Source organism: Callionymus lyra, chromosome 7, assembly GCF_982586985.1.
Source record: "Callionymus lyra chromosome 7, fCalLyr1.hap1.1, whole genome shotgun sequence".
NCBI classification, from domain to species: Eukaryota; Metazoa; Chordata; class Actinopteri; order Syngnathiformes; family Callionymidae; genus Callionymus; species Callionymus lyra.
Genome location: NC_141824.1, coordinates 13,678,781 through 13,706,384, shown reverse-complemented (window position 1 = coordinate 13,706,384; position 27,604 = coordinate 13,678,781). Strand labels below are relative to the sequence as shown.

Genomic DNA, 27,604 nt, shown 5'->3' with positions numbered 1-27,604 from the left:
AATAACATCATACCAAAGAACGATATAATAACATCGTACCAAAGTATGATATAATAACATCATACCAAAGAACGATATAATAACATCATACCAAAGTATGATATAATAACATCATACCAAAGAACGATATAATAACATCATACCAAAGTATGATATAATAACATCATACCAAAGAACGATATAATGACGTCGTACTAAAGTATGTTATAATAACATCGTACTAAAGTATGATTGATTTAATAACATCGTACTAAAGTATGCTATAATAACATTGTACTAAAGTATGATATAATAACATCATACCAAAGTATGATATAATAACATCATACCAAAGAACGATATAATAACATCGTACTAAAGTATGATAACATAACGTCATACTAAAGTATGATAAAATAACGTCATAGTAAAGTATGCTATAATAACATCGTACTAAAGTATGATTTATTTAACGTCATACCAAAGTTAGATTTAATAACATCGTACTAAAGTATGCTATAATAACATCGTACTAAAGTATGATTTATTTAACGTCATACCAAAGTTAGATTTAATAACATCGTACTAAAGAACGATATAATAACATCATACCAAAGAACGATATAATAACATCATACTAAAGTATGATATAATAACATCATACCAAAGAACGATATAATAACATCGTACTAAAGTATGATATAATAACATCATACCAAAGAACGATATAATAACATCATACCAAAGAACGATATAATAACATCATACCAAAGAACGATATAATAACATCGTACTAAAGTATGATATAATAACATCATACCAAAGAACGATATAATAACATCGTACTTAAGTATGATATAATAACATCATACCAAAGAACGATATAATAACATCGTACTAAAGTAAGATATAATAACGTTGTCATACTATGACGTTATAAAATTGTACTTTAGTACGACATTATATCATGTCAACAAATTAAAATAGTCTTAAATGTTTATAAATGATTGAGACTCTTTCATTAAACATTAATCTGATCTGTTCTCTCTTCAAAGAGTCAGAAAAATGTCAAAGAAGCAGTTTCACGATGACTTGAAGAAAATCCATGAAAGAAGTTGATGGTTCGAGGACAGACTGCTATGTGTGGCACAAAGAGAGCAACACACACACACACACACGCACGCACCTGCACACGCACACGCACACGCACACAAACACACACACACACACACATGCACACACACACACACAAACACACACACATGCACGCACACACAAAAATGTCAACAGTCCTGATAAGAGCACCATGTCAGACACACCCAGACAGGAAGTAGGTGTGGACGTAGAAACAGTCGACTGTCAGTCTGTGTGTAGAAGTTCAAACCATCAACATGTTTCTGCTGCTGCTGCTGGTCGTCGTCGCTGCAGGACTGTATGTGTTCAGAGAGGTGGTGGTTAAGGGAAGAAGATGCATGAGTTCAGTGAAGCTGCACAACAAGACTGTGATCGTGACCGGTGAGTGTTTTACCTTCTTTTATTCCTCTCTTCTCGCCACCAACAATCCTTCTCTACCTCTGATCTGACACTTGTTAGTTTCACTATTAATCGTGGGGGAAAAAGGAATATTCTTACTTTTTTTGTTTGGTTTAATCAAATTATTTCTTTGTGATTTTTGGTTGAAATTGTTAGAAGTTAAACAAAATCGAATTTTTCTGTAAAAAAAACATGACAAATGACCAATAAGTGTATTTACTGAAGTCTATTAATCCAACTGCAAGAGAACTAAAAGTATTTTTTCTAAAGAAATTCTTAAAATACGAAAAAAAACATAAAAAATGGTAAAAATACGAAAAAATAAAATGGATGAAAATGAATGAAAATATCACAAAAGCAAAATTCAGGTCCCAGTGGACGATGTTACACAACAACATGTGCGTAAATGTTTCAAATGTGATTTCTTGTCAAAAATCCGGAAGAAACAATAAATAAATTAAAAGATACGTACAATAATTATAAATATTTTTTAAAGGATCATAATGCAAAAAAACAATAAGAAAAAGATGTAAAAAAGTAACATTTAAAAAAACATATATAACATGAATATGTGTAATAAATGGATAAAATACCAGAAAAACATACTCATATCAACACAAATCAATTTAATCTAAAATTCTGGGGGGAAAAAATTAAGTAAATGTAAAAGAAAGAGTCTAAAAATGGATAAAAATGCCCAAAAAAACATACTTATATCAACACAAATCAATTTAATCTAAAATTCTGGGGGGAAAAAATTAAGTAAATGTAAAAGAAAGAGTCTAAAAATGGATAAAAATGCCCAAAAAAAGTTTGTATCCTGGTGAAACCAGATGAACACCAAAAGCAATGTGTGGAAATATTTATATAAATGTTGTTTTGTTATCTAAAAAATATTGATGATACAACAAAAAATTAAAAATAAATCACAAAATTTACGATGAAAAAACACATGATTGTACATCGAATGTTCAGAGCTGGAATATAAAAAACGGCGTAACATAAACATCTGAATGTAAAAAGAATGTTCAACAGTGTGTCCCGTGTGTCTCACCTGCAGGCAGCAACACTGGCATCGGGAAGATGACGGCCATCGATCTGGCCAAGAGAGGAGCTCGAGTCGTCCTGGCCTGTCGCAGCCCAGAGAGAGGAGGAGCTGCTGTGCTGGACGTCAGGAGGGTGAGTCGACGCCTCAGGACAGACGCTTGAAGTCAAAGCAGACCAACGTTCATGTGTCGACTGATGATTTAAGATCATTGTAAAATGTTTTGGGGAAGGAGGAAAAAATAATTAAGGGACCCGAAAACAAATGTGTTTGTGGTATCCCTTGTGTGATCTAAGGGTCAAGGTGACCCACAGGCCCGAAAACGAATGGGTTTGAGGTATCCCTTGTCTTATCTCAGAGTCAAGGTGACTCAAAAGGCCAGAAAACAAATGGGTTTGTGGTGTCCCTTGAGTTGTCTCTGGGTCAAGGTGACCCAAAGGCCCGAAAACAAATGGGTTTGTGGTGTCCCTTGAGTTGTCTCTGGGTCAAGGTGACCCAAAGGCCCGAAAACGAATGGGTTTGAGGTATCCCTTGTCTTATCTCAGAGTCAAGGTGACTCAAAAGGCCAGAAAACAAATGGGTTTGTGGTATCCCTTGTGTAATCTAAGGGTCAAGGTGACCCAAAGGCCCGAAAACGAATGGGTTTGAGGTATCCCTTGTCTTATCTCAGAGTCAAGGTGACTCAAAGGCCAGAAAACAAATGGGTTTGTGGTGTCCCTTGAGTTGTCTCTGGGTCAAGGTGACCCAAAGGCCCGAAAACAAATGGGTTTGAGGTATCCCTTGTTGTCTTTGGGTCAACTTAATTGTCTCCAGATATTTGGGTCACCCTGACCAACAGGGTTAAAATATAAAAAATGTTGGACTCCAAAATTTTCATATTTTTCCAAATTCTTAGTATATAATTTTTTATAAATTACACAATTCAGGGCTTAAACTGTTTTGTTAAATTTTATCCATTTCTTAAGTTAACCATTTTTGATAATATCCTGATTTATTATGTTTTGCGTTTTTTTCCTCCCTTTTCCTTTGTTTTTAGACCTTTCAGAAAATAAATCTTTACGTTCACAGCGTCTACCAGGACTCAAAACTTTCATTTTTGAAAATAGTATTTTTGTCTTTAGACCTTTGTTTTTCCAAATTTTTTATTTTCCCCCAATTTTTTTTCTTCACGTTTTAGAGCTTTGGCTTTGTACAATTGTAATCCTTTTTTAGAAATTTGAATTCTTTTGAATTTTTTGTTCCGATCGACACGAGTGAGTGAAACATCAGCAGGACCCTCAGTAAAAGGTGTTTCTTCCAGGAGAGCGGCAGCAGTAACGTGGTCTTCATGCAGCTGGACTTAGGAAGTCTGAAGTCTGTTCGCAGTTTCTCAGAAGAATTCTTGAAAACTGAAGCTCGACTGGACCTCCTGATCAACAATGCAGGTATAGATGTTTGGAAACCAGACTATGTTTCGAAAAAAAATTCCAAAAAATGTCTATTTTTAATTTTTAAAAATCACAATAGTTTGGGAACATAACGAAATGTGTGAAAATGTTGAATTTGTGATTATCAGAAATTTTAAAAAATATTAAAACATAAAAATAAATACAAAAATAAACGAATTTGAATGTAAAAAAAATGATTAAAAATTAAAATAAATAAAAAGTTTGGTACTGGTGGATGAACACAAAGAAATCTGAAATAAATTAAAATAAATATCAAAAATATATAAATAAATGTCTCAAAAAATAAAATTAATTTAAAAAATGTGATTAAATAAAATGATTAAAATACAGAAAACAACGACCAAAGTTTGGCTTCTTGAAGAAAATGTATTGAATAGTTCAAAATGTGATTTTCTGTAATTTGAAAAATACAAAAAAATTCATGAAATATATTAAAAATATCAAAGAAATAGAAACACAACCCAAAAGTTTTGGTTCCTAGTGTGAACATGTTGAAATTGCGAATGTCATGATATATAAATAATGTAAAAAACAAATAAAGAGAAAAAATCCTTAAAATAAAACAAAAAATCTTTGAAAAATAAATAATTGAGAAATTGATTGAAATACACCCACAAAAACCAAACGTCAATAAGAATTGAATTGAATCTAAAAAATACATTTGAAAATACAACAATAAGTTAATTGAGTATATTCGTCAATTCTTCAGTCGTGCTGAGGGGGACGGGGACATTCATAGAACCGAGGTTGCACCCAGGTTACCTTTATATTCTTCAGGAGAAAACGAGTTCAGGTGTTTTGTGGCATCAGACAAACTTGCAGAATTTTCATTCAAACGTCACATTTTCTCTCGTGAGAGACGAGTCCTGGTGTCGAAGCTCCAGACGTTAACAACAGATGCTCTGGTCTCAGGCGTGTACATGCAGGGCCGCACGCAGGACGGACTCGGGATGATGTTCGGCGTGAACCACATCGGCCACTTCCTGCTGACCAACCTGCTGCTGGAGCGCCTGAAGCAGTGCAGACCCAGTCGCGTGGTCAACCTCTCGTCCTTGGCTCACAACTTCGGCTCGATCGACTTCGACCGCCTGAACAAAGACAAGGCTCTGGGACTCGGGACGTCCTTACGCGAGGTCTTTCAGGTCTACTCGGACAGCAAGCTGTGCAACGTGCTCTTCACCCACGAGCTGGCCAAGAGACTGGAGGGCACCGGGGTCACTTGTTACTCCCTGCACCCGGGTGAGGAACATGGTCCACCTGTGTGTGTGTCTGCTGCACTACTGTGTGTGTGTCTGCTGCACTATTGTGTGTGTCTGCTGCACTACTGTGTGTGTGTCTGCTGCACTATTGTGTGTGTGTCTGCTGGACTACTGTGTGTGTGTCTGCTGCACTATTGTGTGTGTCTGCTGCACTACTGTGTGTGTGTCTGCTGCACTATTGTGTGTGTGTCTGCTGGACTACTGTGTGTGTGTCTGCTGCACTACTGTGTGTGTGTCTGCTGCACTATTGTGTGTGTCTGCTGGACTACTGTGTGTGTCTGCTGCACTATTGTGTGTGTGTCTGCTGCACTATTGTGTGTGTGTCTGCTGGACTACTGTGTGTGTGTCTGCTGCACTATTGTGTGTGTCTGCTGCACTACTGTGTGTGTGTCTGCTGCACTATTGTGTGTGTCTGCTGCACTACTGTGTGTGTGTCTGCTGCACTACTGTGTGTGTGTCTGCTGCACTATTGTGTGTGTCTGCTGCACTACTGTGTGTGTGTCTGCTGCACTATTGTGTGTGTCTGCTGCACTACTGTGTGTGTGTGTCTGCTGCACTACTGTGTGCGTGTCTGCTGCACTACTGTGTGTGTGTCTGCTGCACTATTGTGTGTGTCTGCTGCACTACTGTGTGTGTGTCTGCTGCACTATTGTGTGTGTCTGCTGCACTACTGTGTGTGTGTCTGCTGCACTATTGTGTGTGTCTGCTGCACTATTGTGTGTGTGTCTGCTGCACTACTGTGTGTGTCTGCTGCACTACTGTGTGTGTCTGCTGCACTACTGTGTGTGTCTGCTGCACTACTGTGTGTGTGTCTGCTGCACTATTGTGTGTGTGTCTGCTGCACTACTGTGTGTGTGTCTGCTGCACTACTGTGTGTGTCTGCTGCACTACTGTGTGTGTGTCTGCTGCACTATTGTGTGTGTGTCTGCTGCACTACTGTGTGTGTGTCTGCTGCACTATTGTGTGTGTCTGCTGCACTATTGTGTGTGTGTCTGCTGCACTACTGTGTGTGTGTCTGCTGCACTACTGTGTGTGTCTGCTGCACTACTGTGTGTGTCTGCTGCACTACTGTGTGTGTGTCTGCTGCACTACTGTGTGTGTCTGCTGCACTATTGTGTGTGTCTGCTGCACTACTGTGTGTGTGTCTGCTGCACTACTGTGTGTGTGTCTGCTGCACTATTGTGTGTGTCTGCTGCACTATTGTGTGTGTCTGCTGCACTACTGTGTGTGTCTGCTGCACTACTGTGTGTTTTTTTTTAAGGATTTCAATTTAAAAAAAAAAGAATTAAATAATTTCTATATTTAAAAAGTTTCATTTTTTTAATTGAATTAAAAAAAATCAAAATGAATGAATTTCTTTCAGGTAGAGTTTGATATGCTAATTATTTTGTTTAAAAAATAAATCTGAATTAAAGTTGCTTTATGAAAGAAAACAGTTTCAACAAAGAAAAGTCTGAACTAAATTTTTTTCATTGAAAATATTTTCAAAATAAATGATTTATTTTGATTGATAAAAGCATTTTTAAGCAACTTTTTTTTTAGTAATCATTGAATTCACAAATTTCTACATTTGTTTTTGAAAAAGTAATCATTAAAAAAAAATCTTATATTTTCCAGTAAACTAAAATAGTTTTTTATTATAATTTCAATATTTCAATAATAATTGTATATTCTTTTTATTCATAGCTTTTAAAATTACATATAAAAAAACAAAAACAAAGGAGTCAAACTTTTTAGCCAATCATGTGACGACGTCAATAATCTCAGGCTACGAATAAAAAATATGTAATTCTTTAATAATTATTATAATAATAATATCAAACTACATGTAAAAAAAATGCATTCATTTAGAAAACTTTTTTTTTTTTATCAATTATTAAACGAAAACAAACATTTTGATAGAGAGATTACTAAATTAAATTTTTGACAATAATTCATAATAATGTATGTATTAGGAAAAGTAATAACATTTAAAAGGTTAAATTATATAAATTGGAGTCAATATTCTGATGACACTGATTTATTTCCATAAATCCTAGAGAAGCTGCTAAGATTTTCAAAATAAAACGTTATTTTCCGACACGATCTTCTGAAGGTTCTTCATATGTTTCTGACTCTGACGAGACATTAAACATCTCCCTCTCCCTCGTCTCTGCAGGAGCCATCAACTCTGAGCTGGCCCGGAACACCAGCTCCACGCTGCAACTCGTCCTGACCCCCATGACCTCCTTCTTCTTCAAGAACACGGACCAGGGCTGCCAGACCTCCCTGCACTGTGCCCTGCAGGAGGGTCTGGAGCCTCTGAGCGGACGTTACTTCTCCAACTGCACCGTCAGGGACGTCTACGAGAAGGCCAGAGACGACGCCACGTCACGGAAGTTGTGGGAGATCAGCGAGAGGATGAGCGGACTCTCAGAATAAAGTCTCAGAATAAAGTCTCGGAATAAAGTCTCGGAATAAAGTCTCGGAATAAAGTCTCGGAATAAAGAATCGGAATAAAGTCTCAGAGTAAACTGTCAGAATAATCTCTCAGAATAAAGTCTCGGAATAAACTCTCAGAATAAACTCTCAGAATAAACTCTCAGAATAAAGTCAGAATAGAGTCTCAGAATAAAGTCTCAGAATAAAGTCTCGGAATAAAGTCTCGGAATAAAGTCTCGGAATAAAGAATCGGAATAAAGTCTCAGAGTAAACTGTCAGAATAATCTCTCAGAATAAAGTCTCGGAATAAACTCTCAGAATAAAGTCAGAATAAAGTCTCAGAATAAAGTCTCAGAGTAAACTGTCAGAATAATCTCTCAGAATAAAGTCTCGGAATAAACTCTCAGAATAAACTCTAAGAATAAAGTCTCAGAATAAAGTCTCAGAATAAAGTCTCGGAATAAAGTCTCGGAATAAAGTCTCGGAATAAAGTCTCGGAATAAAGTCTCAGAATAAAGTCTCAGAATAAAGTCTCAGAATAAAGTATCAGAATAAAGTATCAGAATAAAGTCTCAGAGTAAACTGTCAAAAAAACCTCTAAGAATAAATTCTCAGAATAAACTCTCAAAATAAAGTCTCAGAATAAAGTCTCAGAATAAAGTCTCAGAATAAAGTATCGGAATAAAGTCTCAGAATAAAGTCTCAGAATAAAGTCTCAGAATAAAGTATCGGAATAAAGTATCAGAATAAAGTATCAGAATAAAGTATCAGAATAAAGTCTCAGAATAAAGTCTCAGAATAGAGTCTCAGAATAAAGTCTCAGAATAAAGTCTCAGAACAATCTCTCAGAACAATCAGAATAATCTCTCAGAATAATCTCTCAGAATAATCTCTCAGAATAATCTCTCAGAATAATCTCTCATAATAAACTCTCAGAATAGAGTCTCAGAATAAAGTCTCAGAATAAAGTCTCAGAATAAAGTCTCAGAATAGAGTCTCAGAATAAAGTCTCAGAATAATCTCTCAGAATAAAGTCTCAGAACAATCTCTCAGAACAATCAGAATAATCTCTCAGAATAATCTCTCAGAATAATCTCTCATAATAAACTCTCAGAATAGAGTCTCAGAATAAAGTTTCAAAATAAAGTCTCAGAATAAAGTCTCAGAGTAAACTCTGAGAATAAACTCTTCTGATGATCAACCACTTCTGTGCTGTTGGAGGAGAATAAAAGAAAAGCTAGGATCAGGTGTTTGACTTTCTTGTTCCTCTGGTTTCATCAACACACCCACGTCCATGAATAAAGTTCACAAAATGATGTAACATTCAACCATTTATTAATGATGACACTTTTAGAACTGCTGAGTCATCATCAAGGTTAACACTCGTCTGATTCGACACAACAATGTTTAATTGGTTATTTATTATTAGGTTATCTTTGTGTTAGACAATTAAAAAAAGAAATTGCACATAAAGTTCCATTTTATTTTTTTTATTTAATCATTTCTAAATTCAAAGCTTGTGTAATTTGAATATTCAAAGCTTTTTGAAAAAATAAGGAATTAAAATATTGTCTAAATTATTATTTTTTCATACACAGAGTTTGATTTTCAAATTCTTTTTTTTTAACAATTTAATTCAATCATTTATCATTGAAGTTTTTTTAATTTGCATTTTTAATGCGAGAATACTGTCTAAATTATCTTTTTTACACATAGAGTTTGATTTTACAATTCAAACATTTTTAATAGTGTTAATTTAATATTTTTTGATTCGCAGCCTTTTAAATCTAATGTTAAAATGTTGAGATAATAGTGACACCAGACTAAACCAAAAGAGTACCAAAAAATGTTTAAATGTTTTTTTTTTAATAATTGAATCCAATAATTTATATTCTTTTGCACCAGATCTTGAATCTTATACGTAAGATAAAAAAAATAAAATTCTTTATTCGTCCCAATGTGAAGGAAACTGTCACATCAGCGAATTTTACAGTAAGAAAAGTAAAATAAAAAAACTAAAAACGAAATCAAAGGGTGATAAAAACAATAATAACAAAACAATCGTAGTAAAAACAGCAGCAGTACAAACAATCGTAACACAGTAGAAGAGCAATAAAGTACAAAAGTACTTGAATAAAAAGGAAACTCTTGGTTCTGACTATTATCTCTGATGTTCATTGAACTCAAATGTGTTCAGAATTCATGGATTCATTTGAATTGTAGAAGAAAAGTGGAAGGAAGTTAGAACATTAGGTCATTCTTTCTTTCTTACTTCCTCAAATGTTCAGCTCAACGTTCTCTGGGAATATGATTTGAATTCTGATGGTTATTTAAAACAAATTTGCCTGCGTTTGTACAGCAACACAGGACTGACCTCCTCCTGATATCAGTGTTTTACTGCAGTGACATTTCACCTACAGTCTGTACATTATCTTCGTGATTCATCAGTTTTTTTTACTTGAACAAACCCTCAGTTGTTTGGATAGACGTGAGCCGATCCCTCGCACTGGTCAGTCCACATCTGAAACTGGTCGAACCTGTGAAGTCATCATGACTTTGCATGTTTATTCACACAGAACAATTTGATTTATCTTGTAATTTGAATTTAACAAACATCCAGTTGTTCTGAACATATATAATGACCATATGTAGACTCAAATACTGATGATAAAAACAAACAAACAAAAAAAGATTTAATTATCTCTATTTTTTTTTTTTACTGATCTAGAAAATATTTGGTGAAACTTAAAATACTTATTTTTAATTCAGATTTTTTAAGTCATGTAGCAACTAGAAGTCTAACTATTCTTTTATAATTAAATATAATAATCATTAAAATAATAATAAGAAACAAAATACAACAATAATTAGAATAACATAAATAAATAAATAATTATAACAATAATATAGACAGTAATATGAGAAAAATAATGAGAATAAAAATAAAAATCAACTCAAATAAATACATAATAGTAATAATGAAAATAATTATAAGAAGAAGAAGAAGAAAAAGACGACAATGATGCAGAAGGAAAATAATAAAAAATAAGTAGGAAATCATATTGAAATAAATACATAATAATAATAATGATAATAATAATAAAAACTAAACAGAAACATACAGAGAAAAACATAAGAAGAAAAAAAAGTAGGAAAAATATCATATTTATAATAATACAAATATTGAGAAGAAACATAGAAAGTAAATAAAATGATGATGAAGAAGAAAAATAATAAGTGGGAAAAATATAATATTAATAATAGTACAAATAATGAGAAGAAACATAGAACGTGAAAAAATGATGATGAAGAAGAAGAAGAAGAAGAAGAGGACCTACAGGAAAAAGAACATAAAAAGAAAAAAGGAAATGAAAAATATAATATTATTATATTTCGTATCTTGCATTTATGTAGACGCTTAAAATAATTCAAACTAATCCTTTTGTTTTGAAAGTCACAAAACCGGAAACCATAAAATCAGACTTGTGACGTTGTCCGTGCCTCAGCATCGCGTCATAGAGGATATTAAGTATCTGATGACGCACAACAAAGTATAAACCGATACAATTGTATAAACTTATATAGTAAATAATAGAAAATAAATTATTTAAAACGTCTTATTCTGACGTTTGAAGAACCATTTCCGGGTGTGTAGCCGCGGCGCTGCAGCTGGACAGTCATGTCGCTCTTCATGTGTGTGTGCGTGTGTGTTGTGTTCACGTACCTGATGCTTTACTATGGTGTGTTCAGGGGCACCAGGTGTTTAAGCCCCTCGCTGCTGACAGGGAAGACGGCCATTGTAACAGGTAACGACAGAGAGCTTCACTTGCTTCACAACTCACTTCCTGACACAACATTTATTTTAATAATGAAGATAAACATTTGTTTTTTTAAATGTACATTTTCAAGACGTTCTAAGTAGCAGCGGGAGGAAATCTGAGTTTACAGGAAATAAGTGTGTCAATACTTCCGCTTACGTCATTTCCAAACGCAACATCCTGGATTTCTTTTTTAATTTAGTTTTAAAAAAGGCGATTAAATAAAGAGCACATTGCTTTTTTATTTTAATTCTGAAAGATGTAGAATAACATGACATATAATTTAGGAAAGTTTAAATAAATAGTGAGAAAAATAAACAGAGGGCGCCACCTACTGACCGTTAGAAGTAACGCGCATGTCATTTACTGCCCTTAGAATAACTTTTAGCGTATTTTTGTTTTCGGTTTCAACTAAAATACTAGTTTAAACCTTCATTTTAACCTGTTTACTCCGCATATTAAGAAACAGAATAGTAAAATAAGTACTTTCATTACACTGGTCTGTGTCTTTATATCTTTAAAGACTAAGTTTAGAGTCATAATTAGACCCTAAATATTAAAAAATGTGCAGACATGTCCTCATAAAGTTAAAAAATATATATATCTTATCATTTTCTGTTTTGCGACATAAGTAAAGGAATCAAAAAACTAAATCAAATAAAATAATATAAAGGATAAAGAACAAAAACCAAATAATAATAAAATAAACTATAACAATTTGTCCTTAAAATGAAGATTTAAATAATAATATCAAAAACAATAAAATTGAATTATAAAAAACAAAACAAAATTAAAAATAATATGATACAATTATTAAGGGACTACTTGTCTATAAAATAATAATAACAATAATAACAATAACAATAATAATAATAATAATAATAATACAATAAAAGGGGACTTGTCTATATAATCATAATAATACAATGTAAGGGTGACTTGTCTATATAATAACAATAATAATAATAATACAATAAAAGGGGGACCTGTCTATATAATAATAATAATAATACAATAAAAGGGGTACTTGTCTATATAATAATAATAAAAATAATAATACAATAAAAGGGGGACTTGTCTATATAATAATAATACAAATAATAATACAATAAAAGGGGGACCTGTCTATATAATAATAATAATAATAATAATAATAATACAATAAAAGGGGAACTTGTCTATATAATAATAATAATAATAATAATACAATAAAAGGGGGACTTGTCTATATAATAATAATAATAATAATAATAATACAATAAAAGGGGGACTTGTCTATATAATAATAATAAATATCAATAAAAGGAGTATTATCTAATACTACAGTACTTGTGGATGTTCTTCGTCTCACAGGCAGCAACACAGGTGTTGGTAAAGCCACGGCTCTGGGCCTCGCTAAGAGAGGAGCTCGGGTCATCCTGGCCTGTCGTAACAAAGAAAAAGCTGAAGCTGCTGCTTTCGACATCCGCAAGGTTTGGATCCAACACTTCACAATCACCAGAAATGTTGACACCATGAGGTGGAGGTTGTGTTGACGATGTTGGTAACAGGAAGTCTTGTTTGTCAGGAGAGCGGCAACACTCAGGTTCTGTTCCTTCAACTGGATCTGGCCAGTTTCAAGTCCATTCGTTCATTTGCTGAAACCTTCTTGAAGACGGAGCCCAGACTGGACGTCCTGGTCAACAATGCCGGTCAGTGAACGCCTCACGATGCATTTGTGTCTGAGCAGAGAACCCTGAGCAATCTTTTGTAATCATTGAGTTAGAAACATTTGAATAGTTTCAACTATTTTCCAAGAGTTAAATTAATTAAGATAAAAATATTTGAACATTTTTAACTAGTTTAGAAAGATTACAATTCATTGAATTTTAATGTTTTCAACAATTATCCAAGAATTCAATTCATTCAATTCGAAATATTAGAATATTTTCAAGAATTTTCCAAGAATTCAATTAATTGAATTAGAAATATTTTAATATTTTCAACTATTTTTTGAAAGATTACAATTCATTGAATTAATTATTTTCCAAGAATTAAAAAAAACCTTTTTCTAAATTAAACATTCTTTAATTCATACCCTTTAAAATTCAATATAAAATGTGATAATAATTATATGAATCATATTTTCTTAATTAAATTGTTGTTTTTAGACATCATTAAAAAAAAAAAAAAATTCAACCTTTTAATATTAAAAAAAATCAATATAGTCATTCAATTAAAAAAAAATAAAACATTAAATATAGAAATTATTGAATTAAATTATACAAATAAAAATACAAAATTCTTGAAAAACAACAACATTTCAATAATAATAATAATAATAAAAAATCATTAGAAATGTTCAATTAAACGGTTCCTTATTCTGATGGCACTGATGTACTTCCATGATGATTCTCCTCTTCATGGTCCAGGTGTGATGGGTGGTGGACTCACTGCAGATGGTTTCGACGGGACCCTCGGCGTGAACCACTTGGGTCACTTCCTGCTCACGAACCTGCTCCTGCAGCGTCTGCAACAGTGCGGCGGGAGTCGCGTGGTGACCGTGTCCGGTCTGCTGTACCGGCTCGGGAAGGTGGACTTCTCTGCCCTGGAACGGAAGACGGACCCGGTCTGCAGCGGGTCCACGTGGAGAGACCTCCAGCTCTACTGCGACAGCAAGTTGTTGAACGTGCTCTTCACCAGAGAACTGGCCAACAGGCTGGACGGATCCAGCGTCTCCTGCTACTGCCTTCACCCAGGTGTGTGGAAGGTCCAGGTCCAGGCATCAGAGGGTTTTCATCCAAGTGTATTGTATATATGTATTATATTAGAACAGAGAATGGTTGAATTTAACATTTGAAATATTGAAATTAAATTTTGTATTGAAACGTTAAAAAAGAATGGATTGAATAATGGATTCAATTATTTATATATTGATTTTATTTTTTACACGTACAGTTTAATCTTTTAAAAACTTATTTTTTTTATTTAAATTTAATCATTTTCTATTGAATATTTGAATTTAATAATTTGCATATTGAAATTTTCTTTTAATAATTCAATTAAAATATTTTATATATTAAAATATATAAATATATATATATTTTTTACACATAAATATAAATATAGTTTGATCTTCTACTTCCATTACAAAAATGTTGGTATTACATATATATATATATACACTTATATATACACTCATATATACTATACTATATAGTACAACATAAAAGTGTTGGTAATATATATAATTATATAAATATATACGTGCCACCATATACAATTTAAGCTTTAATTGATTTTTTCAACAATGAAATTCAATCATTTATGTATTCAAAAGTTTGAATAATCAAATAATTAAAATGAATTATTTGCAAATTGACATTTATTTTCAATAATTTAATTAAAAGACAAACATTTTAGATTTAGAGTTTCATATTCTAAGTCTAATTCTTCAAAAATACATTTTCTAAATTCAATTTAATTATTTGAATTTTTTTGCCTTTAAAATTAAATATATTAAAAATATGCGCATTGTGTGATTGGCTGAAAGTTGGATGAAGTTAGTAAGTAATTAAAAAAGTAAGTAATAGTTATTTGAAAGTAGGTATTTTCTGAAGTCAATATTATACCAACATTTTCATGCTTTCATTTAAAAGGCTAAGAATTAAAAAATATATATATAAGAATTAGAATTGTTTCCATTATAGGAAGTAAAAGATCAAACTTTATGTTTAAATAATTACTAATTAATTTAATAATTAATTAAAAAAAAAAATCTATATTTTTAAATCCAATTGAATAAAAAACAAAATAAACCTTTCACTATTTAAATTATTAAATTCAACCATTAATATAAAACACACATTGTAGATTTAATTATTCAATATTCTGATGCCACTGATATATGTCCATAGATATTATAGAGAAGCTCAGATGATGATGAAGTGTGTGTGTGTGTGTGTGTTCTCTCAGGGGTGATCTCCACTGACTTGTGCCGCAACATGATCTGGTGGCAGAAGTTCCCCCTGCAGCTCGTGGCTCAGCTCTTCTTCCTGGACCCGGAGTGGGGCTGCCAGACCTCCCTGCACTGTGTCCTGCAGGAGGGTCTGGAGCCTCTGAGCGGACGCTTCTTCTCTCAATGTGCCCAGCAGCAGGTCAGCCAGCGAGGCCGAGACGATGCTGTGGGCAGGAAGCTGTGGGAGCTGAGCGAGAGGCTGGTGGGTCTGTGACTCCTCTCGTCCTCAGCAACACATTCTTTTGGTCGTCGTGATCCCGTCTCCTCTGAAAAAATAAATAAAGAATCAATTATTTTTCTAATAATTTCTGCATACGTGTGTTTCTTTCTGAATTATGAGTTATTGTAGATTAAATATCATATTTTCAATTCAAAACCCAATTTTTTTGGACGGTTTACTTGAATTTTAACTGTCTGTCCTCTACTGCCACCTGCTGGACATACCTGTATAACGTATACTGGAATAAGAGGCAGAAAAAAGGATGGATGTATACAAGCGTTTAAAGAGACAAGAGGGAAAATCGAGTAATTGAAGAAGAAAAATAAAAGATTAGGAAAAAATCTTGCTGCCATTTTTTGAATCAGAAAACTATGGTTATTGAATGTTTTTTAAATTATTTTAAATATTTTTTTATATGCCAACTTTAATATACGATTCTCAATTTATTTATGATATTGTATTGTATTCATTTAATCATACATATCAAACTTGCCAATCTTTTTTTTGTGGCCCCCAAGGATTGATGGCGAAAAAAACAAGTTTACATTTTTATATAAGATAAGATATTCCTTAATTCTCCCAACATTAGGGAAATTTAGATTTTTCTATCACAATAAACAAACAAAAAAAGTGTTATGGTGACAAATAAAGAGGCCATTGTTGACCCATGTGTGGGTCAAACTGACCAGAGGCCCGAAAACAAATGTGTTTGAGGTATCCCTTGTGTTATCTCTGGGTCAAGTGGGGTCACCTTGACCCAGAGATAACACAAGGGTTAAAGATAAGACTGGATAGATGGATGGATGGATGGATGGATGGATGGATGGATGGATGGATGGATGGATGGATGGATGGATGGATGGATGGATGGATGGATGGATGGATGGATGGATGGATGGATGGATGGATGGATGGATGGATGGATGGATGGATGGATGGATGGATGGATGGACGGACGGAAAGACAGATAGATAGAGATAGAGAGAGAGAGTGAGAGATGAGAATTCACTTTCAGATGGAACATGACGTTCGGGTCTAAAAAAGAATATATTGAATCTTCTAGACTAAAAAGACAATCATTTAATCAGTATTTTCAGTTTAAAACAATATAATAATTAAGTAAACATTTTGTTTGGCTCACGAACTCGACTGCTAAAATATTGTGGACCCTTGTATCTGTGAGTGTGACTTAAATAATATGAAATAATCTAATGTAATTCCAGTGAAACATTCCTCAATCCAAGAGTAACGTTCAACAATAACCCGATTCAAAGAATGAACGTATGGCCGTCGCTCTCTTCACCGCCCTTGACGTGTCTTTTGTCGGCTGCACGGATCTCCAGGCCTGGTCGTGTTCTCACTCTGGTCCTGCACCAGCAGAGCTCCAACACCGGCTCTGCCTCCCATCACCTCTGATCCGAGGCCGCGGCACTTAAACCCTCGTCTCAGTGGAGGACCTGCTTTGTTTTCCAGCCTCACGGTGAGTCTGCACATGTTGGTGAACACGCGTCTCAGAGGTGGCAATATCACTCTCGCTGCTCCAGGAGTCATCTGGAGGCTTCATTGGATCCTGGTGCAGCTCCTTGCATTTCCTGCTGTTCGCCTGAACACACACACACACACACACACACACACACACAGGTCCAGCAACAGTGGGCAGCTCAGCCTATTAAAATGTAAATTCCCTCTCAGAGCAGCAGGAGGAGGCAGCAGCCCGCAGACGCCAGCGTGATCCTAAAATATGCTCGTCTGGTCAAACGCTGCTTTTAGAATACTGACAGCAAACAAAAGCAGCGTAACACGACACTGTCGTTGAGCAGGGTTTAATGTTCTATACATTGATATTTAAAATTTGCAGATGTTTGATCGTGGAGCTCGAATGTATTGTAACTATTCCTTCTGAAATACAGATTTAATTGAAAATTATACAACAAATAACAAAATCCACAACAACATGTAATTAAACTATTTTTTATTTCAATAAATATTCAATGCGATTAATAAAAGTCGTAACTAAATATTTTCAATGGTACAATATTTAACAGTTCATTTATAATTTCATGATACAACTAAATGTTAGTTATTAAGTTGTTTAATTATCATTTATTATTTATTTTGATTTTATTATTACATTTTTATCTACCCACTTTAATTCACGAGTCCTTATATATATATGATTATTTTTAAAATCATGTTTTATTAATTTATATGTGTTATATTGTTATGAGCTTTGGTGAATGTTGAAGAGGTTTGGACTTAAAATCGTTTAATTCCAAGAGAAACTTTTCACACTCAGCCATTAAATTGTTTAATATTTCATGAAATAAATATTCAATATGTTCATATATTTTGCTGATATGCAGTAAATTCCCAAATAGAGTAAATCTAGGTTTTAAATTGAAGCTGTTTCAAATGAGTAGAACATATATTTATTTAATCTTATACTGTACTGTGATTCATAAACATATTTTGTGGCATGAGCAAAAACGCTATATCTAGAGAAAGATATGTATATGGGAAAAATAAATCTGTGAATTTTTGACAGTAAGCAGATACTGCAGTATTTTAACTCTTAATTTTATCCTGAAATATTTGACAACTATGTGCAACGAGGCGCAACAAAATGAGTTTAGAATCATTTCTTACAAGCAGTTCCAGAGAGCAACACTGGGTGGCGCTGCGACCTCATGTTGTCCGTCCCTGCAGCCTCACGGATTTTTAAAGAAAACATTCCGATGTTCGCTGATGGTTTCATGATTAATAAAGTCAATAACTATATTTTTTTGGTAATTTGAGTGAAAAATATGATCTTAAATTCAATACAAAAACCATAATGAAAAAAATGAATATGTGTTTTAGCTGTGGCGAAGCTACACTTCTCAGACAGCACTGCCAAAAACAAAGATCCATATAACTTTACACAACAAAAAACTTAACTTAAACAATTTCCCAAAATGTACTGCAGATGACATGAAGTTAAATTAACATTCTCTCTTAAGATAAAATCTCAAAGTTCATAATGGAGGTCTACGCTCATCCAGGGATTCAAGAATGGATCCTTTAACTTCAATTCTGAAGTATATCTCTTACATTTTTTATTTTTTTTTTAAGGGGGAAAGGTCACCTTGAAAAGTATTCACACAATTTAAATCTCCCCCTCTAACCACTTTGCTGAGATTGGTCAAACTTCCGGGGTGTCCGAGGGATCGGACGGATGATTGTGATGAATTGTTAGCCAGTAAAAAAAGTTATCTGGTAATATTTCTAGATTTTTGAATCCAATTTAATGACATTTAATTTAAAGTATCAAATCATAAAGTGACCTCAAGACCCTTCACTGTTTTTAGAAAGATTACATAGGAAAAAAAAATTAACTGGTCCCAGCAAATCAACAATGAGTGAATCACATTGTGATTTTCAGATCGTTTTGTTTATTCTAAGGTAGGAAGTATCATATAAATACATATTAAATACATAAATGCAGCTCTTTGAAACCCATAATCCACATTAATAAATTGTTGGCTTATTAATTTTTTCAATTTATTTTTTAAAACTGGACAACGGCGGGTATTTCAGAAAGAATACACAAAAATACATCACTAAATAAGTGGTTCCGTAGCTACTAAGGACATTTTAAGGACTTTCTAGTTTTGGTCACTTCCACATTATGAGCAACAAGTCAACAGATTTAAATCTAAACACTGGTCAGAGAAGTTTAAAGGAGAAAGAAACAATATACGTTGGAAAGAGTACGGCTCTAGTTGTATTAGTAGGAGCAGCAATGTACGCCGTCAAGTGCTCGTAACAGTCTGTTCCACTATTGGCTCTTGAATTGAATCACTTAACGTGTCAGTAATGAAGTGAGATCTGAAGAGGGAATTGCTTCTCAATAGTGATTAGACGAGACTGTGTTCTATAAAACTGCAAGTAAATTCCTTAGAAGAAAAAAAAAAAAGCACATCTAATCTGGTTTTATGCTCTGGAGGAACCGACCAGTGCAGCCGTGTAGAGAGAGATGTTCCAGGTCTCTTTAACTGCCAGGTGGTAGAAATACATCCAAGACAGAAGTTTTCCTGTCTGTACTATAATACTTTTACTGTTAATCAACAATCTTTTCAACATAAAACTTGTTGGTTGGTTGGTGACTGGACCACTAAAGACTATTGAATACTATTTATTTTAGAATGCTGCTGAAGTTGGATAAGATTAAGGAAATCATTTCAAGTGTATTTGGTCGATTTACAAAATACATTTACAATATTCGCAGACATTAAATACTGATTGTATGATTACTAAGCTTTAATACTGGTGCTTGAACCAAGTTCCCCTTTAGTTTGTTGACACCATGGGTGAAGACAGTTCAGTAGACAGTAGTTTGGAGGTCCATAGTACACATGTACTTAGATCTGGCGTACCCGGTAGTAACCGGTAGTAACAGGTAGTAAACGGTAGTAGTAAAGAAAGAGGCGCATAACCAGTTTTGGAAGTCTAGGGCCGGCCAATCAAAGCCTTATCTATACATACCGACATCGAGACTGTGTGGAGTCAATACAGTGTTATATTTACTTATATTAAGTTGATAAAATACCAAAGTCAAAACATCGTAATCAGACACTGGTCTGAAAAAAACATTTGAATAATATCGTAACATTTTCCCAAAACTGATATTTCTGCTTGAAGTTGAGTCTGGTGTAAAAACAGGTAAAGAAAAAGTTAATAATATTACTATACAGTTTATTTTCGTGTCTAAACAAGAAGGAGCCGTGTTGCCTGCAGTTAATACAAAACCCAGAATTCTCAGCTGCTCTAGTAGAAGAACTCACATTTCCCCGATCCTTAAAACTCTTCACTGGCTTCCAGTTTCTTTCAGGATCAATTTTAAAATTCTGGTTCTTACTTTCAGATCTATTCATGGTCAGGCTCCTCCTTACATCAGTGATCTGATCCAGCCTTACACCATGAGCTTTTAAATCTGTATGTATTTTTTAACTGTGTATTGCTTTCGATTGTTAAAGCGCTTTGTGTCCCTGGTCTAGAAACTTTAAAAATAACTGTCACTTACTTATTTTCTACAGAATCAGGAAGTAGTTAACCCTAAAGTGTTGCCTGTGTAACATAGCATCCCTAATTTGATGCAAGCCACGCCCCTCATTTCCATAACCCCGCCTCAAAACGATCACCATCCATCTAAACACGTTTTGACAAACATGAGCGTATTATAACCAAGTGAACCGTTTACTATTGGTGACGGTCTCATGAAGCTTCATGAAACAGGGTTTAGAGCTCAGTAGGGGGCGCCCTAAGTTCAACCGATGATGTGAGGTTTCATTTGTGTAGATGTTCAAAGTAAAAAAATTCGACAGTGTTTCATGAAGCTTCATCAACACATCGCTAGGTACTAGCACAGTTTCGTAATTGAATTTCTCAACAGGTTTTTAAACTCTCTATGAAACAACAGTCCTCCACACATCAACGCGATGCTCTTATTCGGACCAGGGGCCCCTCCTCACCTCCTCACCTCCTCACCTTCCGAACAATAGTCCCTCCTCAGAATGACCCTCAGCGAGACAATGCAAACCTTCTGAGTGCGTATTTGAAAAAGTGTCTTTATGTGGAGAAATGAATTGTTGGTCAATTTTCTAACCTTGAGTCATTTAAGATAAAAAAAAAAAAAATCTTTTGCCTGCTGTTGTGCCGACGCTTCCGTTCCGTTCTGAAACGATTTCACGAAGAAAAGAAGACGGCAAAAGTCCAAATGACCAGCCGGAGCCTTTTGACCCCCCAGAGTCCAGCATCATTGTGAGAGCCGCTCATTAAATGCTGCAGTTAGAACGGATGGAAAACCTTCATGAAAGCCGTCGATGGACCGATGAAACGACTTCATCTGGACGTCCTTTCAAAAGGTTCTCTCTTGGAAATCACTCGATAAAGATGATCAAGTCCACAGGCTCGGTAGTACCGGCTCGTGAGGGTCTGACGACGCTTCACGAAACAGCGATTCTTTGGGATTAATGTGTATTTTAATGTCGTCGGTAAAATGTTTTGGATTTTCGATAAGACTTTTGTAAACCTTCTATTAACGCAACACACAGAGTATCATCGACCGGTTAATTATCTCACTTGTACAGCAATAACTATGGGGTAGGAGGTTGCTGGTTGCAATCCCTTGTTATTGTATCGTTAAGTATCACAATACAGTTTCCTTATTTTCAGACCCTGGGAGTTGCAACGACAAACTTCTTGAAACACTTCACAAAACTCAGAAAGACTTCAAGGTACTACTGACTTTGTTCCCCAAGAGAAAAAGTGATTCCCTGAGCTAGAGGTTCAGAAGAACTAATCTTCTAGCCGCAATGAAATACCTGGAATGTACTGCAAGTCCTGTACCAAGAAAGTTTTCCAGGTTGATGCAATTGGAAATAAGCTTCAGTATTACAGCTTAATTTGTTTTATTAATCTTTGTAAACATGTTTTATATCCTTTACGCCAGTGCTGTTTAGCTCAAATTTCAAGAGGGCCAGATATTTGGAAAGGATGTCTTCTAGTATTTCCTTCTGAATTTTAGGCAAACTGATGGAAAATAGACACAGCATGGTGTCGAAAATTAGCCCCTATGCATTGAAATAGCAACATCTAAGTTAAGCTAAGATATTTTTAAGTCCAGCCGTCGTCAAATCTCCTTTTTACACGTCAACTTTACGTCGCTTCGAGAGGTCAGTGTTGCATTATCCGAACTGGAGCTTTTGCGGAAAAAAAAGCGAAGCAAAGTTTCGCAAATTACCCTGGATCGCCGAAAATTACAGTTTTATCAGAACTCTTATTTATGGCTTAATGGGCTGTGGTCCAAACCAATTTTTTTGGAAGGGCTGGATATGGCCCACGGGCCACAATTTAAGAAGACCCTCTCTATGGATTCAATTAAAAAATAGGCTCCATCCCATTTATCTCTTTCACCCTCAGTCCATAAACTCAAATCCTCAATCTTAGCCCTCGAAAACTAGGGTTATTTGGTGACTTAGAAATGGGTCGAACCTTTAAAGCAGAAACGTCGTCAGAAGTCGTTTATTACCGTAAAATATCGTGACGTAAAGAGTTTTTGTGGAATTGTTCTCTTCAACCTTCATGTTCATCAGATCCGCTGGAACTGAAGAACCTTCTCGGATGAGAAGTAAAACGTCCAGCTGACCCGCCTTCGATCCACTTGGACATCATGAAAGTAGTTTTTTCCGTTAAGATACAAGATACAATGATTTGAAATTGGTCAGTTATTTTAACTCTAACTTTTTTCGCCGATCTTGTCCGGTTCAAAGGTTCAAAAAAGTGTTTCGGCGACACAATGAGGCTGAGACGTTTTCTAACGACGTCCACTTCTACATCCTTCACCTCAGGGGACTCGACGGCGGCGTCGCTATTACATCACGAGAAGCACTTACCGGCCGATCCGCCGCCGCATTTAAGGGACAAATGACTGGAGAATCGGGGAGAAGTTCATGTTTTTTCTCTCCACACGTGTGATTCAGCCTCCTCTCGATAGTAATTCACTTTAATATGGTTTCTCCACATAAACAAAGATATGAGGCTGGGAGTGAAGCCGCCGAGCGATGAAGCGCGTCGCCTCCTCCAAATCCATATCGCCGCGACACACCGGCGTCTGCACGGAAATGGAAACAATGTCATCAGCATTACAGGAAGAAAATGTCCTCGTTGATTGCTCGGCGCGTGAGAGACGGAGGAGAGGGAGTCCTGATTGTTGCCGTTTACTGTAGTCGTTCTGTGGTGTGTGTGTGTGTGTGTGTGTGTCCATGCAATTTATCAACTCATCCAGCCGTCATGTCCGTTCATCCAACCATCAAGCCATCCATCCGTCTTTCCACTGGTCTGTCCTACTGTCTTTCCATCCGTCCATCAGTCCGTGCATCCATTTGTCAGTCCGCCCATCCATCATCCATCAACCCGTCCATCATCCATCCCTTTGTCCATCCAGTGATCAGACTGTATATCCATCCATCCATTTATCTGTCCGTTCGTTCCTTCGCCCGTCCGTCCATCATCCATCCATCCGTCCGCCCATCCAGTGATCAGACTGTACATCCATCTATCCATTTATCCATCCATTTGTTTGTTCGTTCACCCGTCCGTCCATCCATCCATCCGTCCATCCAGTGATCAGACTGTACATCCATCTATCCATTTATCCATCCATTTGTTCGTTCGTTCACCCGTCCGTCCATCCATCCATCTGTCTGTCCAGTGATCAGTCTGTACATCCATCTATCCATTTATCAGTCCATTTGTTCGCCCGTCCATCCATCCATCCATCCTTCCTTCAGTCCATCCAATGATCAGTCTGTACATCCATTTATCCATCCATTCGTTCGTTCGTTCGTTCGTTTGTTCGCCCTTCCATCCATCCGTCTGTCCAGTGATCATCCATCCATCCATTTATCCGTCCATTAATCCATCTGTCCATCTATTAATCGATCCATCTATCTGTCCTTCATCCATCCATCCATCCATTGATATGACTTTCCATCCTACCATTTATCCGTCGATCTATTCTTCCTTCTGTCCACCCATCCATCCAATCCATTGTTCTATCCATCTGTCCGTCCATCCATTCATTGATCCATCTGTATGTCCATCATCCATCTCTCCATCCATCCATCCATTTGTCCGTCCGTCCGTCCATCCATCCATCCATCCATTGATTTGTCCCTCCATTTGTCTGTCAATCATCCAACCATCCATCATCAGTCCATCATCCATCCATCGATCCATTTTTCCATCATCCATTATCTATCTCCCCATCCATCATTAATCCATCTGTACATACATCCATCCATCATCCATGAACCCATCCACCCCGCCAGTCATCCTTCAGATGAACCCATTAACCCATCATCCATACATCCATCCGTCCATCCATACATCTTTCCATCATCCAGCCAACCTCCATGCACCTGTCGGTCCATCAGTCAATCCATCCATTCATTTATACACGTATCAATCCATCCATGCAACCAATAATTCATCCAACATTTATCCAGTCATCCTTCAATCCATCTATCAATGCATCTGTCAATCCATCCATCCATCAGTCCATCTCGCCAGTTATCCAGTTATTCATCCCTCCTTTCATCCGTCCATAACAGTCAATGCATTCAAAGTCTTCTTCTCACACAAATATAAGTGACTTTCAGAAACGACTGGCATTTCTCTCCTGGTTCATGGTGCGACCCAGTCAGCCGGGCTTAAACCTCATGGACTATATCTTCAGCTCTCTCCCTCCTCTGACCGGACACTATTTTAAATCCGTGATTGACAGGTGCTGCTCGGTGATGATGTGGCAGAAAAGTATTTATTTAAGTCAACCTGCTATGATTTTTCAACCTCAAAACACATATTTACTAATGACCAATTCAAGTGACTCTTATCATTGATCTTAACTTCCACAACTTTAGCCACATTTAACCTTTAAATAAATCAAGAAAAAAAATGGGTCTTTTTTATGTCCTTTATTTCTTAACTGAACTTTAATGTTTATGCCATTTAACTCAAAATAAATGATAAACAAACAATTTATATATTATCTAGTCGTCTAAATCCAAACATGTCAAATTAAAATTGGTTCATATTATATTTATATTTTATTTGAGTTCAGTGGTTTAACCCTAAATATATAAATAAAATACATATTAATTTAATGTTGAAAAATGTGATTCAGGGGCAGGAAATTAAATATAAACAAGATAAAATGTGACAGAATAAAGTCAAACCAAGAACATGACGGTGGACATTCAATTTGGTATTTGTTTGAGCAGGAGTTTCAAACATCGTGTGGAAATTATTTGATGGATTCTTGTTGTTTATTGATGTTTATTCATCCATTTCCTGTTGTCATGCATTTCAAAATAATGGCTATTACCAAATGTTAATTTACGCGTGTTTGTTTGCTTTTGCATGTTTTTATGTGTGTGTCTTTGTTTGTTTTTGTGTTTGTCTTCATGTGTGTACATGTGCTTGTGTGTCTGCGTGTTTTTGTGTGTGCATGTGCTTGTGTGTCTGCGTGTTTTTGTGTGTGCATGTTTGTCTGCTTGTGTGTCTTCTTATGTTTGTGTCTGTGTGTTTTTTGTGAGAGTGTTTGTTTGCTTGTGTATGTTTTTATGTGAGTGTTTTGTGTTTGTGTTGTTTTTTTGTGTGTTTGTCTTCATGTTTGTACATGTGCTTGTGTGTCTGTGTGTTTGTGTGTGTCTGTTTCTGGCTTGTGTGTAGGGTGTGTGTATTGTCTAGAATCTGGCGATACGAGACGTATCACGATACACAGGTAAAGATACGATATTTCCTATACTGTACAGTATATTGAGTTTCTTCATATGAATTAAACTTGCAGTAATAATAACACAATACATAGTAAACACACAATGCTGTCACTTTCTTATAAGTTTACTAAATTAAAACACAGGGATCTATATTTGTATTTCACAAGAGGGTAAACAAAAGTAAAATTAAGTGAATATGTGATACAGTTCTATTGAATATCACTACAGTACTGAAAATAAATATTGCGATAATGAAGTGTATTGATTTTTTCTTACACCCCTCAGAGCCGGTTCACGTTTTGAATATCTTCTCTTAATATTCCATACTCTGTTTTCATCATCAGTCTTTTTTGTGTACCTCAGATGACCTCTGACCTCACCACACACTTGCAAAAAAACGTGGCTCTGACTTTGACCTCAATCGTTGATCACGCCGTGAGTTTACGCCTCGTCTCCACGAGTTGATGCAAGGCCTGAAGAGGAGGGAGAGTCTTGACCCGTCGTTGATAGATAGAGCTCCTCACTCAGGCGAGTGACCGGGGGAGCGTGAGGAGGTGTGGGGGGGGGGGGAGGTGTCAGAGAGGAAGAAAGAGGAGGCGCCGAGACCATCAAGGTGGAGGAAAGATGGCGGCGGGGCGAGATGGAAGCGTATAAAAGTCTGCAGCCGCTGCTATTACAGCAACAGTAATAAAGCCCAATAGTCTGATAGCGCCGCTCTTCTCATTCTCCGGCAATAAAAGTCACAATTGAAAAGCTGCAGCCATTGCCGGGAATTTATGTCCCGCTATTTATTTGTCATTCCACGCGCCGGGTAAAGAATTGTCAACCTTTAATGCACTCAGAGAGCCAGGTGGCTGCAGACGGAGCCTCATATCTCTCAAGAGGAGACAAGTGGTGAAGAAAAGCCACTACTTTAGCTAATACAGGAATGAACTGAGTCCACACGGAAAATTAAGACATTTTGTCAAAGGTATTAGACACACAAAGAATCACAGACACACACTCGCACAGAATCACACACTCACATAGAATCACAGACACACACACATCTAACAACACACAGGATCTAACACAGGCACTTATATACACATACACAGACAAGAAATGCACACACAGAATCACAGACACACACCAAAAACACTTACAAATGCTTCCACAAAATCACACACACATCGAACACACAGGATCTAACACAGATACTTATACGCACACACACACACAGACAAAGAAATGTGAAAACACTCACACAGAATCACACAGTCACATAGACACACACATACACACAAAAGCATGCACAAAAGAAAAATCACAAACACTTATACACACACACAAACTCACAAAGACAAGCACAGACTCACACAGACACACCCACACCCAAACAGAATCACACACACTGACGCGCACACACACCTTCACAGAATCACAGACACACACACACCCATAAGCATAGGCACAAAATCACAGATACACATGTACACACATTGAACACATAGGATCAAACACAGACACGCATACACACACACACAGACACACATGCAGACACACAGCAACACAGTCACACAAAA

At 35.7% G+C, this 27,604-nt stretch overlaps 2 protein-coding genes across 2 annotated transcripts; both read left to right on the top strand.

The window, feature by feature from the left end:
• The first annotated feature begins 1,336 nt into the window (after positions 1-1,336).
• Positions 1,337-8,235, top strand: LOC148075106 (dehydrogenase/reductase SDR family member 13-like). Its single transcript, XM_087795554.1, has 5 exons — positions 1,337-1,494; positions 2,573-2,691; positions 3,858-3,981; positions 4,918-5,244; positions 7,423-8,235. Exons 1-5 carry the CDS (start codon positions 1,371-1,373, stop codon positions 7,683-7,685), a joined length of 957 nt encoding a protein of 318 aa, XP_087651680.1. The 5' UTR covers positions 1,337-1,370; the 3' UTR covers positions 7,686-8,235.
• A 2,944-nt stretch (positions 8,236-11,179) lies between these two features.
• On the top strand, positions 11,180-15,799 carry LOC148075105 (dehydrogenase/reductase SDR family member 13-like). The gene is made up of 5 exons (XM_087795184.1): positions 11,180-11,491; positions 12,857-12,975; positions 13,071-13,194; positions 13,915-14,241; positions 15,458-15,799. The coding sequence occupies exons 1-5, from the start codon at positions 11,365-11,367 to the stop codon at positions 15,712-15,714; spliced, it is 954 nt and encodes a 317-aa protein (XP_087651310.1). The 5' UTR covers positions 11,180-11,364; the 3' UTR covers positions 15,715-15,799.
• The last annotated feature ends 11,805 nt before the right edge of the window (positions 15,800-27,604 follow it).

Bases quoted from the DNA above. Each gene is read 5' to 3' on its own strand.
- LOC148075106 (XM_087795554.1), top strand. From the start codon at position 1,371: ATGTTTCTGCTGCTGCTGCTGGTCGTCGTCGCTGCAGGACTGTATGTG. The intron at 3,982-4,917 runs GTATAGATGTTT...CTCTGGTCTCAG, and splicing joins CCTCCTGATCAACAATGCAG to GCGTGTACATGCAGGGCCGC. The intron at 5,245-7,422 runs GTGAGGAACATG...TCGTCTCTGCAG, and splicing joins TTGTTACTCCCTGCACCCGG to GAGCCATCAACTCTGAGCTG.
- LOC148075105 (XM_087795184.1), top strand. From the start codon at position 11,365: ATGTCGCTCTTCATGTGTGTGTGCGTGTGTGTTGTGTTCACGTACCTG. The intron at 12,976-13,070 runs GTTTGGATCCAA...CTTGTTTGTCAG, and splicing joins CTGCTTTCGACATCCGCAAG to GAGAGCGGCAACACTCAGGT. The intron at 14,242-15,457 runs GTGTGTGGAAGG...GTGTTCTCTCAG, and splicing joins CTGCTACTGCCTTCACCCAG to GGGTGATCTCCACTGACTTG.